At 35.7% G+C, this 16,460-nt stretch overlaps 1 protein-coding gene across 4 annotated transcripts in view; it reads right to left on the bottom strand.

Moving 5' to 3' along the window:
* The window catches only part of axo (axotactin), a 608,064-nt gene that overhangs the window by 183,890 nt on the left and 407,714 nt on the right, over positions 1 to 16,460 (bottom strand). For all 4 annotated transcript variants that reach the window (XR_010858480.2, XM_067135240.2, XM_067135242.2 and 1 more), the window contains exons 10-12: positions 12,859 to 13,163; positions 2,934 to 3,041; positions 2,386 to 2,518 (exon numbers count right to left, since the gene is read on the bottom strand). Coding sequence is in view for 3 of the 4 variants with exons in the window: in XM_067135240.2 (XP_066991341.1) it covers positions 2,386 to 2,518; positions 2,934 to 3,041; positions 12,859 to 13,163 (546 nt within the window). In the remaining variant the exon portion in view is untranslated. The remainder of the gene's footprint in view (positions 1 to 2,385; positions 2,519 to 2,933; positions 3,042 to 12,858; positions 13,164 to 16,460) is intronic.

Genomic DNA, 16,460 nt, shown 5'->3' with positions numbered 1-16,460 from the left:
CCGTATTTAAAGCAAACCTGATGTGCAATGTTATGGGGCTGCTATTAGCGCCACACTAATGTGATTTGCGGGAAATATGAAAGAACGTCATTTTTCAGATGTATAAACATGCCTACCAATGTTTGTTAATCTAGCACAACCCCTTATTGGTGTTTGGATATTTTTCCACTAGTGTAATAATAATCATACCACATGTGAGGCCTCTCCATAAGTTTAAACTGCCGCTGTATCTCTGACAGTGTTGTTATCTATTCTGAACTGACTGAACTATTTATATTCTAGCATTTTTACCTTTTGGGAACATATGTCTCTAGCAGCAATATTCTAGTGCTACCTTGTGTTATGGGACTATAACTAAACTTTGACATATGTAGCGTGTTGCTTCTTCCATCCTGAACAGGCAGTTTACAGGTGAATACAGGCAGAGGGCTTACAAGCTGAGTACAATAATCCATGGCTTTCATACTGCAAGCTGATGTAAGGGGCTTCTTCGAATTGCAGGATACTGGATGCAACCAGTCTTCAATTATTTTGAAGTCACACATATTTGTGGACAACCAGCTTGAGGGAGAAGGCATATGCTTTTGGCACAATTTCCTGTTGTCTGTTGGAATCAGTATGATACAATGACGAGCACTGAATAAACAACCTCATTGAAGCTTTATTGTTTATTGGTAAACATCATTTACACTTCTATAAATTCTTGTCAGAATTTCGGAAAGAGGAAAGGGACACAGACACTCCAATCTGAGTTGGAAGAGCAGTATGAGTGGAATCAAAGAGACAATGGAAGAGAATGCAGATGAGAATAGCAGCAATTGTTGCACAGTACGAAACATACAAACAGGATAATAGGCGGATGAACTATCTCCGTGCACTGGGACATCAGTTCACCCTAAAATTTTCAGTATTTCTTAATTAACATGATACAGTAAACTGTGAATTATCCGGTGCAGATTATCTGTGCACCCCCCCCCCCCCACCCCTGCGGTTTATTGTATTTTTATTTTATTTCCTTTATTTTTCATGGCATTTAGAATATGCGTGAACTGAATGCTTGAAATTCAAATGTGCTCTCAACTGCAAGTGTCTTGGCGACATGCTTTGTTTGAGAACTGAACGCTACACAATGTATTGTGTAGCAGTTCTTTGTTGGTGTTCTGTGATGGCAGTCATAACTATCAAGCTAAAGAAAGTGCCTTTAACTTTAAAGCAAAAGCTTGAATTAACTGAAAAGTTTGAGAAAGGAGAAACAGTAAAACAATTACTGAATGGTTATGAGATTGGTGTTCAGACAGTTAGAGACATTAAAAGTAGCAAGCAGAAACTCTCAGAATTTACTAGAAATTGCAGCAGTGAAGCAGGCCCTTCGAAATGAAAATGTATGAAGAAGTTGACTTACGATAACTTGGATGCAGCACTGTTACAGAAGAGATCAGAAGGGATACCAATTGTGGGTCTAATGTGTGCTGAATAAGCAAAACTTTTAATGGGATCTTAGGCTTGGAAGGTTCATTTTATTCATCGTCAGGTTGATTTACACAGTTAAAAGAACGATATGGAATACAGGAAATTGCTGTGCAAGACGAGTGCATAAGTGCAGATACCAGTGTGGTGGATACATTTAAACAAGAATGCACAAAATCATATTATCCGTACTTGCAGTTACCCATGCAAATTTGTCTGACGATTATCCCATATAATAGAGAGTTTGCTTTATACACATAAGTTTTATTTGCTGCAGAGATAGACTGATACATAATTATTGAAAGAATAGTATTGTCTTTTCGGATATTTAGAATTAATAGCATTCAGAAGAATGGTCTTAAGAAAAACTGATTCGGGAAATTGACATTTGGAATGGAATCACATTTGGAATTTTGGTGCTCAGAATAGTGATTTCATAAACATGGGCCACATCCATTACCACCTCTCTTGTGTCTTCAAACAGTATGTAGCCTACACTCAATCACACAAAAATGGACTATTGCAAAATCATCTTGTTTGAAATAGGATGAACATATTGTGCAGCTGGTAGGATTCCAAGTGTCATCTCTTTGGCCACCGGCTATCCACAGTTTACAAATATTCTCATGTTTTGAGAATGTATAAAATTAAATATTTTTTGCTGGCCAATTTTTGTGTGGTTGAGTGTAGGCTACTATAAACCCATTTAACATAGCTCTATCAAAAAAATTCAGAATTTTCAAGACCAACCACAATTTTATATAGTGATATACAAAAAACTGAAAGTTCTTACTGTCATTTTATTTTTCAAGAAATTTTAAGAAGAAATTGTAGAAATAGAAAAAAATAAATGAATGAATTAATAAATATTAGCACCCAGTAAAGCTATAATTAGTAGTATGTAATTGTTCACTTTACCCATGTTGTTCTTGGTACCCATGCCAAGTATAATTTTCTCTCCAAATTGGAACTGAATTTCCATTGTTTTGGCATCTTTACTTCTGTGGTCCACGGTAAGCTTCATTTTACCTTCACTGTATTCTAGTTCGACCTAAGACATGTGCAAATTGTAATTGTTAGAAAAAGAAATGATTTCAGCTAGTTTAAGTGGATTTATTTAGAGAAGAAAACTTCCTGTTTTGTAATGACTAACAGAGAAATAAGTTTGCACCTATGTCAGAGATGCTAATTATCTTCACTAAAATGAAAAAAATGAAAACAAAATATTTAACTGTATGTGCTACAAACGAGACTACTTGATAAATGTGCAAAACAACTTATTTCCAATACTGTTCTCTTATTCTCTAAAATCTACACAACACAAAAATGAGATAAGGTTCCTTCAGAGGGTAATATGCTAATCAATTACTATTAATGATTCTAACACAGCACTACTTTTGACAATTTTTACTTCACAACAATAAGTAATAAAACTTTCCAACCATTCAAAATCTATGTTTACTTACACGATGCCAAGCTGACCGAGTATCAAATTTTACAGTTATTAACTTTGTTGTGTTTTTGGTTACATCTGGTATCACTTCAAATCGCACTTCATCAGTTACCAGTCGTACCTGTAAGTAAAAAGAATAAATTTAATAATTTCTGAACGTTCTAAAGGAAAAAAGCAAATTATTATCAATATCAGTTTTAAATATTGACATAGCTGCAAGCTGCAGTACATTCTGGAATGGAAGATTATTAAAAAGAAAGACCTTGAAATGAATAGCCCTTAAGGTAGTAGAAGTAAAATTCAGATGCATTTAATAATAATAATAATAATAATAATAATAATAATAATAATAATAATAATAATAATAATAATAATAATAATAATAATAATAATAATAATAATAAATGGTGATTATCCTATGTAAATTCTATTGTAGATCAGTCACTCAAGGAATTTGTATGTGACACTTAGAAGTGCTATTGGACGGTTGCTTTCCGCTTTAGATGAGTCTTTATTTGGTTTCAGTATGGCTGTTATCTTTGTTTTCTTCATCAAAGGTGGGATGTTTTCAGTTTACAGAATATTAGTGAAGAAGTTGGTTAACCATTTTATTGTGGCTGGTCTGCAATGAGCCAAAAATTCAGATAAATTCCATCAAATCTGGCAGCTTTTCCAAGTTTCATACTCTTTATTGCAGCTTTATTTTCCTCTTCTTTGAATGGAGTAGAGAATTCAGAAGACTGTGGCTTGATGTTCAACTTTAATTTGATATCCTTTCTGGTTCGCTTGTCTTTTATGTTTTGGAATCTGATATTAGATAATTAGCAAAATCATTCAGATTGAGTTTTTGATCTTTTAGTTGCAGGGTTTGAAGAGTCAAATTTCTTAATTATAGACCAGATCTTCCTGCTAGAATGGGTGTAATCTAGGGATTCTACCGTTTCATGCCAGATCCTTCTTCGACTCTCATCCAAAGATTGGAGGAGACCAGCTGCATTGTCAAAATTAGGATGTACTTCATATTCTCTTAGTAATTCCTTACTCTCTGAACTCCATCCAGGGATATACTCCTTACAATATCCTCTAGCGATGCATCGTCTGGCTGCACCTTTTATAATCCCTACAAATCTGCTGTAGTTGTATCTTGGCTTGATCCATCTTATATTGGAGTCTGTTTGCTTTCCAAATTCAGTCCAGTTGGCTTTCCTGAAGTTCCACCTCCAAGAGAACAGGCCTGTGTTGACTATGTGGGAAATCGTTGAACACTGTATAACTTGATTGTGTGAATTATGAAGCCAATTTATGAAACAAAGATCTGGGGTATAGCCTCGAGACCAGCAAGCTGATTGAAAGGTAGGCAGGTCTTTAGCATCAAAAATCGGATTCAAATTTTCAGTTTCCATCCAGACCACAAGAACTTCACCATTAGGATCATCTTTGTTATATCCCCAAAGATGATGATGACTGTTGAAATTACCACGATATATAGTAGGAAACTACAGAGAGGGTATAGGGGGATTAGGCCAAGTAATATCTGGTGGCTTGTACACATTAACTATTCTCAAGTTTTCAGTGTTAACTGTAGTAATAAAAATGTCATTTTCAGAGTTTACTGATAGTAATTGGTAATTTATTATATAATTCCTGACATAAGTTGCAAGGTCTTAATTTTGATGATAGATGCTATCAATTTAAAGCCTGAATTTCTCCCCTGCTCTGTAACAGTAGTTTGTCTGCTGTGTGTGTTTCTTGAAGATCCATGACATCAACTGCATATTTCAGTGCAATCCTGGAAAGATACTCTCATTTTGTTTGACTAATCCCTTCGATATTCAATTGACAAATGCACAGGGTTGGTCCAATTCTATGAACTTGAGGGTCCTGAAAAGGACTACACATCTCCTTCTTGTTCGCTCTTTGACCGAGAGGTCATTTCTGACAGTTCGGTCTCATCTTATCACGGTTGCTTTCTTAGCACCACCCGGGGGACACGTGTAGGGCTGTGTGGTGGTGAAACCTACGGATGTACAGCAACAGATCTTGAAAGAACCTCTTTCCAGTGGGATCAGTCATCAGTAATCAACAAACATCTAGTTGAGAACCCTTGTAAACGTGTACAAGGATTTGATCTTCCAAGGCGACAGTAGAGAATCATCAAACGGATAAGAACTGGACAAGGCAGGTGTGGTTATCTATTGTGCAAATGGGGTTGGACTGCCTTTGAAAATTGTGATTGTGGTGCCCCTTCTCAGTCAATTCACCACATTGTTGCTGACTGCCCAATTTGAGCTTTCAAAGGAAAGTTAATGGACATTCATCGCACATCGGAAGAAGCAGTTGATTGGGTCAAAAAACTAGACCTAGATTGTACGGACTTGCGACTACGCACATTTATCCTGAAACTATATATATATCTGAACATACATTCATCATAAGATTTTAAGAGATCCTACGTAATAACTCGGTGGGGGGGGGGGGGATGTTGTTGACCTAAAACACAGAAAATGATCAATAAAATGCCTTTAGATTTATGGAAAAATGCCATAAAATAAGTTAAAAAAAAAGACTTTAAAATATTTAACCCAACTGAATTCTGGTCTCTGTGTTACAGAGGTTTTACAGGTAATATATCCCTATCCTATTCACTGCTCAGCTCTTAGTAAATAGATAGATGGATAATCTGCCTAGTCAGTACAATGACATATTAAAAATTGATGAATAATTCTATTCACCAATTTTTAATACGTCATATTGTACATGCCACAGTTTTACTTTTCTTAGCGAGGGCCCCCGTTTCATTAGGTCTTATTGTAATATACAAATTTTAACTTATTTAGCTGAAGAAGAGAATGGACATATTCTTGAAATATGTACTATATATATTGTAAATGTGAAATGTAAATAAATTTTTAATACATAGTATTAACTAGGCGGATTATCCATCTCTCTATTTACTGTGATTAAGTCAATACGGACCCAATACTGGCCATTTTGGTCAAGATTGTTAATAACGCTCAGCTCTTGTTTTTACAGAAATAATTTCCTAATTTACTTGGGAGTGTATATAAATACGGACATAACGATTGCTGGATGTAGTGGTAGCATTTTGCCTCTGAAGAACCTGGGAACACTTGTAGATCTTTGCACTCGTTACAGATTTCAGATGTTTTTTCGTTTAATGTGCTGTTTTACAATGAACTTCCTTTCCGCACTCACTTCAGTAATACACAATTTACAAAATAAAACATTTTGTGATACCGAGCAAATGGCTGTGCGGTTTAGGTCAATGTAGCTATTGGCTTGCATTAGGGAGATAGTTTGTTCAAACCCCACAGTTGGCAGCCGTGAAGATGGTTTTCTGTCATTTCCCATTTTCACACCAGGCAAATGACTGTACCTTAATTAAGGCTATGGTCGCTTCCTTTTCACTCCTAGGTCTTTCCTATCCCATCGTCCCCATTAAGACTTTTCTATGTTGGTGTGACATACAGCAAATTGAAAAAACAAAAACAATAAAACAACCACTTTGTGATGGTTTCACTTTTGGAATTTTTCTTGCACAGAACTGTTTGGGAGGATAATTCTGTAGTAAAGCGGAAAGTTATAACTGTTGTTTCCAATCCCTTCTCATTTCCATTTGTTATTGGGGGTACGCGGGGTTGAATGATGGGCTGCAGGGGTGAGAACGAAGGCTGGTAGATTCCTTGTGCTTGACACATTATGAAATACTTTCTTCTAATTATTAGAGTTCTGTATTGTGACCTGCACATATTTTGGAAACACAAGATTCACAGGTATACATCCTTTCTTTACTCTTTCTTAGTCACCAATAACTGCTGTCAATTTGCTTGGTGTTGAAAGATATGAACTATACGTAAGAAAAAAATTATAATTTTTTTATATTGTCACTTCTGGGCATTTATCATACATGCATAAATTTTTAAAAAATTTGAAAATGATCTAAATATTCTTCAAAAGGCTATATATTGACTTTGAACCTTCTAAAAAAGTTACTTATCATCCCAAATGGGCAAAAAATGCAAAAAGAATGCAAAATAAAAATGTGTTGTTATAGTTTGTTATATTGCAAAATGAATTTCTATACCTCTGATCAACGCTGTATTGCAAGGGAAAAAATACATTCATACATACATTTCGACAACATCCTCCCCTTAGTAATAACTAAATTATCATGCTATGTAATAACTAAAGATAAGATTTTCATGTAAATGCATGTATTTGTGCAAGTTTGTGTCAGAGTTCATATACTCAGTAGTTATTTCATGGCTTACTGGTTCTAAATATACATATTTTCTTTAGTGAATTTTTGAATGTTTCAGCCATTTTTTAGGCAAATCCATGTTTTAAGTTTACTTCGTGTGAATAGAGTTTATAACGTAACGTATTGTAATTTAAGTGCATATTTTATCATTAAGTTCAACCAGTCACTGCATTCTGCCAAACTTCATGACTTTTGTAATTCTCAGTCTTTTCTTTTCTTGTGACCAATTTAGCCGTTTGGCAACAGCAACATATTTTTGATAATGTTTAACGTTCCTCTGCAGCAAGCAGGCAGAAAGCAAAGTGCATCTTGCATTTAATGCTCTGCAGTAATGGGGGTTATGAGATTTTCCACTTATCTAGAGTACTCGACTCAGGAAACTCTTGCTGTCTTCTAGTGCTACGTACAGTTAAATCTGCCTTAATGGACAGCTCTCATTGGCGGACACTCTTCCTCAGCAGTCGATTTTCTAGATCCATAATAAAATCCCATGTTTTGTATGAGTAATTTACCCCTTTTATATAAACGCCCTCTGTTATAGACACGGACACACTGTAACCACTAGAAACTCCAATTAAACCTCTCTTAAAAGAACAGTTGTTTTCAAAATGAATTTGTGCATGTGCTGATTTTGTATCAAAATAGTAGGCCAAGGCCCTTCAAGGGCTGTAGTGCCATAGGGTTAGTTTGGTTTGGTTATACTGTACTAGTACAGTATTCACTTACTTTTTGCACAAATGGTACTTCAAATTTCACTAAATTAAATATTCTAAATATCAAAAACACCCTCAACCCTAAAACAACAGTAAGAAATTTAATGACAAAGTCATTACTACAATACCCCAGTTTGTCCTCTTGAATTCCAGCTTTATCTTCACATTGTGATCTTTCTTAGTATTAAAGACACCATTCAAACTTATTCGTCTACTGATGTCCTCCCACGCCATCTCTCTACTGACAGCTAGGAGCATACCACTTAGTCAAGCAGCTCGTCTCCTTTCTTCCCAGTCTTCCCAGCCCAAACTCTGCAATATTTTTGTAATGTAACTCTTTTGTCGGAAATCACCCAGAACAAATCATTCTGATTTTCTTTGGATTTTTTCCAGTTCTTGAATCGAGTAATCCTGGTGAGGGTCCCATACACTGGAACCATACTCTATTTGGGGTCTTACCAGAGACTTGTATGCTCTATCTTTGACATCCTTACTACAACCCCTAAATACCCTCATAACCATGTGCAGAGATCTGTACCCTTTATTTACAATCCCATTTATGTAATTACCCCAATGAAGATCTTTCATTATATTAACACCTAGGTACTTACAATGATCCCCAAAAGGAACTTTCACCCCATCAACGCAGTAATTAAAACCGAGAGGACTTTTCCTATTTGTGAAACTCACAACCTGACTTTTAACCCTTTTATCATCATACCATTGTCTACTGGCCACCTCACAACATTATCGAGGTCATTTTGCAGTTGCTCACAATCTTGTAACTTATTTAATACTCTGTACAGAATGACATCATCTGCAAACAGCCTTATCTCTGATTCCACTTCTTTACACGTATCATTGATATATATAAGAAAACATAAAGGTCCAATAATACTGCCTTGAGGAATTCCCCTGTTAATTATTGCAGGGACAGATAAAGCTTCACCTACTCTAATTCTCTGAGTTCTATTTTCTAGAAATATACCCACCCATTCAGTCACTGTTTTTTTAAAAGTCCAATTGCACTCATTTTTGCCAGTAGTTTCCCATGATCTACCCTATCAAATGCCTTAGATAGGTCAATCATTATACAGTACATTTGACCTCCTGAATCCAAGGTATGTGCTATATCTTGCTGGAATGTTTTCCATGGAATTCCTCAGATGATTTGTTACAAAATGAACAATGACTTATGCATGAAATGAGTAGCCTCTTCATCAGTGAAGACAACAGCAAAAACACAAGAAAGCTAAATTTTTTGGAAAACTGATAAGAGCTAGAAGAAAATGCATATGATGTTTCTTGAAGAAAATTTAATTTCAAGACCACATGGTGCAGTTCATTTTTCAATAGGGCCAACCATTTACCCATTATTTTATTTGATATAGGGCAAAAATTGCTCACATTTGGGACAAACCCCTGTAAAATCCCCCACTAGTTCAAAACTGTGAAATATATCAAAATCAAAAGTATCTTTTGTATTACTCTGGATTTAAAGCTATATTACCAAATTTTGAGCATGATCGGTCCAGTCATTACAGAGCCTATCTGAAAGAATGAACAAACAATCTGATACAATAACATTTTTATTAATGGTATAGATGAAGCCATTTCCCCCCTGCCCTCCTACCATATTTCACAATTTTAGGTCTGTTCTGATTTAGGACAATGGATTTTTTTACCATGCTTTCCACTTCCTTAAGCGTAATTTCACTGACATCGTCCTCCTCCCTTGAGTTCAGGTATTCTGGTCATCAACAGAAAGATTTAGCTCTATGTTGAGAGGATTTTCAAAATATTCCTTCCATCTGTCCAGTGATTACCTGGGATCTACTATGAGTTCATCTCATTTACTCAAATCACTTGAGAATTTGGACTTTGTGAAAGTGTATCCTTATCTCTCATTGATGCAGCTGGAACTGAATCCAACAGGAGGCATAAAAAATTATTTCATAACTACTTAACATCTGTGAAGTTGCTAACACATCTGGCTTCACAGGAAATATGTGCAACAGGGACATTACAAGAAAACGGGACAGAGAAGTGCCCCCTTTGGAGTAAGGCAGACATGAAAAAGAAGAACAAGGATCACATGACTACAGAAGTTGTGGTGATGTATTGCTGGTGAGCTGGAATAACAACAGTGTAGTCACTGCTGATACAAACTACAAACAGATGGAAATAGGTACTGCATCAAAGTGGTCCAGCATAAAAAAATGCAAAGTGTCTGTACTGGTTCAAATCCTACAGTAAAGGCATGGGAGGAGTGGATCAGCTTGACCAGTTTGTGTTAAGATGCGGTCACATATGAGGCAGAAGAAATGGTGGCGGCCAATATTCTCATATTTTCTGGGTGTGTGTAGTGAATGCTTGGCTGCTGTACTGTAAAGTACAAATAAACCGTTCTGAAGGCCCTCTGAAATTTACATTGCAGTAACTCTACTAAAAATGAATGCAGAAAATCTCACCAGCGAAAGATGGTTCCTACACTGATGAAAGAGGTACACAACCGATTGAATCACTGACCCCTATCAAACGACACAGAAAGAAGATGTGCCCTCTCCAAAGGAAAATCTAAGCTCACGTGCAGTAAATGTATACTGTAGTTTGACTTCACCCGAAATGTTTCCAGGGATATTATAATCAGTAAATGCATAAACCTAAATAATACTACAGTGTAAATTTGGTAAGGTAATACAGCTCTCTAAAGATGCCTAGCTTGCACCATTATTGTACAACTGAATGCTGAGTAGCTAGTGTTTTAGTACTCACCCAGGTGTATAGCATCCAATATAAGAATTAAATAATCTCTAACTTAAAATCAAATACATCTACATAACCCTTAAACTACATAATAGATTGCAAAATATCAATCAAGACCTCAAAAAGGAATTGTATAAAAATTCACACATAACTGATAATACAAATATTAAAGGCAAATATTTAAAAAACGCCCAGGCAACACCTGGTCCTACAACCAGTATTCTATATTTTTCACAGTTTCTTAGATATTTTACACATCTAATACACAGCTGCATTCTTCAAACTGGCAGACCTATCAAAGTTGTTCCTGTGACATGAAAGTATGTCTCGATCATGGCATGTTGGATTGCTGATTCCAAAAAAAGGCATAAGAATGAAGCTCCTATCAAGAAAGGTACTTTTTTAAACATGGTGGTGTGTTCCCATCCTCCTATATACAGCATTTATTACCGGACTATCATGATATAATGTAAGCTGCTGTCGCCTAGCGACAATCTGTCTATCAAGTCGATCCAATCTTGGTGCGGCTTTGCAATTTAATAAAATTACATAAAATTACTCATAATAATAAGACTACCTATCCTATTTTGTTCAAACCACTTCATAAACCCCTTCCTATGTAATCAGAACAAACTGTGACATTTTCAGCGAAAGCGGTCCAGTAGTTTTTGAGTCTATTAATATCAAATATACCAACATCCAATTTTATATATATAAGATTATTATTCAAGTGATATAAAGCTAGCCTACTCTCATTAACAATGAGCTAACAATCTCATAAAATCAATGCCATACATTGGTAAAGATAGAATACAGCACTCCTTTTTAATTGCAGAACTACTATTTGGGTTTTGTTTAATCATTTAAAATATTGAGCTGAAAGATAACGAGTTAGGCATATACCAATATGGTCCTATCTTCTTTCCTTTGATCTTAAATGACTCTAGGTTGTCTTGTCCAGGCTATTGCTTTCCTTGGTAACTAGGATCTATACCCTCATGGTTATTGTGAGGATGAAAATTCAGCAAACAAGGGAAATTATCTGGAGCAGTTTGATTCACTCTCGGAAGAAAAGCATCGAACTCAGCAATGGTGGTGCATTTAGAGGAACATCTAGTGCAATTTAGAATAACATAATTGAACATATGAGACATGCATAGCAGAAAACAGTAAGGAAGGAAATGCAAAGACTCAGTTGAGGTTGACACAGGTTATGTTTCATGCAGGGCTCAAATTAGCATCAATTTCCATATGCAATTGGTGATCAAACTGAAGAAAGATTTATAAATGTTTTTGATGTTTACAATATCGTAAGTGCAGCAAATTATTTATATTAAATTAGAAAAACATGAACTCAGCAATGGTGTTGTATTTAGAAAACTTGAAAACTTGAGAATAATTTAGTCTGCTAGATGTACAATGGTGCTTCAGCACTTGCAAATGACCGTAATGACATACAGGCTATCATAAAGCAGAGCACACCCAAGTATTGTTTACTCATTTCTCTGCACTCTATTATGGTTTGAAACACATAAAGCAAGTTAGAATTTTATTTGTGACTTCACTATATTTCATCTTAGTTTTTAGTTTTTAGTGAGCTTCTCTATGAACAAGATTTTAGCCTTTGTCACCACAATGATACTAGTGGAAATATCACTTTCAGTCTGCATCAACAATTACAGTTTATTTTCAAGAATTTAAAAAAGCAGTATAAAATGTCACTGCAGACAACAATTGGAATCCAGTTTCTACCAGCTCTATATACAATCTAGCAAACAAATTAAATCTAAATTTTTGTTTTTTTTGCTTTGCATTTCAACAAATAATCTGCTCAACATTCAACCATCTTTAGTTCTGTAATAGCATGTTATTACTTAGGACAACTTGCTATATTTTTGACCAGCAACAAGACATTTGTGACTATCAAAATTTGAACAATTCCCAAAATATTAACCGCAAAGAAAATCTATATACAACTTACTGCAAATCACACTTCTTCTGACAAAGACTAAAAACAACTTTATCTTTTAAACTCATATAAATCTGTACCAGATATAGGTGATTGTGTTTGCCTGTGCCACCTTCATCTCTAAATAATATTCTGTCATAAATAAAGAAAGAAAGAAATTATATAATTTATTAGTTGACCAATAAGAAACTGGTTGATTAGCACTTACTTCCCAATATCCTTTCTCAGTCTCTTTCATTACTTCTGTTGATGCCAAGACCGCCATGCTACGATTACTCTTGAAGTCAAAAACAAGTGATAAGTTGTCTTTTTGCTTAAGTGGCCACCAAATATTTGAAGATGGAAATGGAAAAGTAAGGGGTATTACTTCAACGTCGCCTTCGTAGAACTCTGGTTCAAGGACACCGATATAGTGCACCTTGGGATTGCCTTTCTTCAGTTCATACAAGATAGAGATGTCATTAAAGAACACATATTTGAGGCTGCCAGCAAAATTATTGTTGGAGACCAACCCTGCAAAAGAGGAAAACTACATTTTATATTGTTGAACTTCTGAAATGATAACAAAGATATAGAATTGTGCTTAAGGAGACAATGCTAAATAAGTTACAGTGCCACAGATCACCAGTAGTGGATAAAATTCAACCTGAAATAGAGACATATAATGAGATGATGATGATGATGGTGCTTATTGTTTTAAGGGGCCTAACATAGAAGGTCATCGGCCCCCACATAATGAGGCGATACAGAACGTTAGTAAGTAAGTAATAAGTAAGCAATGATATTAGTAGACTTTAAAAGTAGGAAAGATCATAACATGAATATAAAGTTAGAATTCTTGAGGACAAATTGGGTAAATATTTGTTTATTGGAAAAGGAATTAGGGATTGGAATCATTTGCTGAGGGAGATCTTCAATATCTCTGAAATCATTTGAGAAAGGACTATGTAAAAAACTGATAGGAATCTGCCACCTGGGGATGCAGTCTTAACTGCAGATCAGTGGTGATCGATTAATTGATAGATAGATAGATAGATAGATAGATAGATAGATAGATAGATAGATAGATAGATAGATAGATAGATAGATTGATTGATTGATTGACTGATTGACTGAAGCAAGCAAGCTTGTAGTTTTACGCGACTGGTGATACTGTGATCCTAGCCATGGAAGCTCCAGTTTTACATGGTATCCAAACCACCACCTCTCATTTAAAAAACTTCCACATGCATTGCCTGGAATTTAAACAGCAACTATCCTGGTGAGAAACCAGTGACTATGCCACATCCCCTATTACACGGAAAAAAAAAAAAAAAAAAAAAAAAAAAAAAGCTTTGTAGGGTAATAGTATTAGCATAGTATTAGGGTAAGATACCTTCCTGAAAAGATGAAAGCATTAATTACAAGCAAGAGAAATAGGGAGGATTGTGACAAATATCAAAATATTTTGTTAATTAGTTTATAATGAAAGTGTTTACAGATATTTTCCAATAGAAAGTCAGATCAATGGAGTAATGAAAATCAGAGCAGCTTCGTCAGCATGCAACAAGCAATTGAGAAGTACTATCAGAGAAACTGATGGGAAGATGTATATTGATTACTTGGCATGGGGAGATGGCAACTCCATTGCCCAGCAGAAAACCATTGTAATCAATCTTGTAATATCTCTCTGAATACCAATAATAAAATATCTGAGTAAATAAAATTACTCAAAAACTAATAATAATAATAATAATAATAATAATAATAATAATAATAATAATAATAATAATAATAATAATAATAATAATAATAATAATAATAATAATAAATTAAATTAATAAAAATAATTAATCAAAATATCAGTAGTATGGGTGCCAGAGTTCACCAGATAATAATTCTTTCTCTCCCAGGGAGTGTACATAAAAGCTGCGTACTGGTACATCTGCTTCAGGCCTTACCTGACCTTCTGAAAATGACTAAATAGGTAGGAACTGCACCTAGGTTCATCAATAACTCCACTGATTCTAAAATAACTAACTATAATCTCAATAAAATCTGTATATGAGCACCTCATCAACACACCAAAATATACATATAATACACACAAAATATTGCTGGAAGACTCCATATTTACAATAACAACAATAAAAACCAGTGGGAAAACGAAAGCGAGGACTAAGCCACCATATGCGGTTAGTCCATTGAACAATGCACATACATGTAGATAAGTACCCTTCACTATCTATGTGTATCAACATGACTTGTAGATTCTCATAATTGGCACTTATTATATCACACAGATACTGTACTTCATAATACTGTGTTCACTGACTCTAACACTTGTTTTAAAGATATATTAACTTGAGCAACACATGCTTGTCGTTCTAAAATGTAAATTCTGGAAAGTCTAAGATATAGCACCTTCCAGCTTTCACCAACATATAATACCAGCCGCCACAAGTGAAACAATACCCAGTGCCTAGGCACTCCACAGTTTGTAGGTCAACCATGTTCCACAAACATAATAACAGCCACGTTCCACAAATGTCTGAAGTCCAGTCCACTCCAGTGTGTTTAGAATTTCATTCCCGTGTGTCTTTCTCGCTGTTTGATTAGATGCATATATAGACCTCAGCTCTCACATGATACGTTGAGATTGATCCTGGCCAGCCAATCACAAGTAGATCCTCTTGTCAAGACCACGCCCTAAACCTCTTCCTGGCCCCAAGACAATAACACCATCAATGGACTCTGGGGTGTGTCACATGAGTCATCGGAACTTTCCGACTACAACAACAAGTACCGGGCGAGTTGGCCATGCGCGTAGAAGCGCGCGGCTGTGAGCTTGCATCCGGGAGATAGTAGGTTCGAATCCCACTATCGGCAGCCCTGAAAATGGTTTTCCGTGGTTTCCCATTTTCACACCAGGCAAATGCTGGGGCTGTACCTTAATTAAGGCCACGGCCGCTTCCTTCCAACTCCTAGGCCTTTCCTATCCCATCATCGCCATAAGACCTATCTGTGTCGGTGCGACGTAAAGCCCCTAGCAAAAAAAAAAAAAAAACAACAACAACAAGTCCACCTCGTCAGACTCTGGGCTATACATGTGACTCATCCTCCAAGTTATGAATAGCAATGATTTTCCCAGCCACTGTACAAAAACAAATTACTCATACCAGATATGGAGACCTTCCAGATTACAATATTAGAATAAACGTACAAATGAAATAATAATAATAATTATAATATGAATACTGACAATAATATCTCTCACTTCTAAATACAGTACGAGGGTGTGATATATGTACTATCACAGTCTTCCGAAAACTGGCAGCAAACCATAAACCTTGTCTGACAAGAGTAAATGCTTTTCAGGTATTAATCAACTATTGTAAAACAAAAACAATGCATGGACCCACGGTTAGGCCTAGCATGCCAGTGGTAGCAGAAAGACAGAAGAACCCAGACATGATGGACTGGAGACAAATATCGATACTGGGACCAAGCAAGGCTAAATGGAGAGGGAAAGGTTGCTTGTTGTTTAAAGGGGCCTAATATCTAAGATCATTGGCCCAGCAAGAGGGAAAAGAAGTAGGATTTGCAGGGAAGGATACAAAAGTACTGAATTGGACAAGCTAAGGAGTCCAGGTATGGTGTTGGATTCTTAATCAAGAAAGATATATAGCTGAAGTTTCTTTTAAGACTGACAGAATTGTAAAACTGTCCATGCAGTTGGAGACCACTAAATACACAGTCTAACAAGTGTATGCCCCAGAAAGTGGCTGCAATGAAAAGGACAAGGAGAAATTTTGTCAAGACCTGGAAAAA

Source organism: Anabrus simplex, chromosome 1, assembly GCF_040414725.1.
Source record: "Anabrus simplex isolate iqAnaSimp1 chromosome 1, ASM4041472v1, whole genome shotgun sequence".
Lineage (NCBI taxonomy): Eukaryota > Metazoa > Arthropoda > Insecta > Orthoptera > Tettigoniidae > Anabrus > Anabrus simplex.
This window is presented reverse-complemented; position numbering and strand designations above follow the sequence as displayed.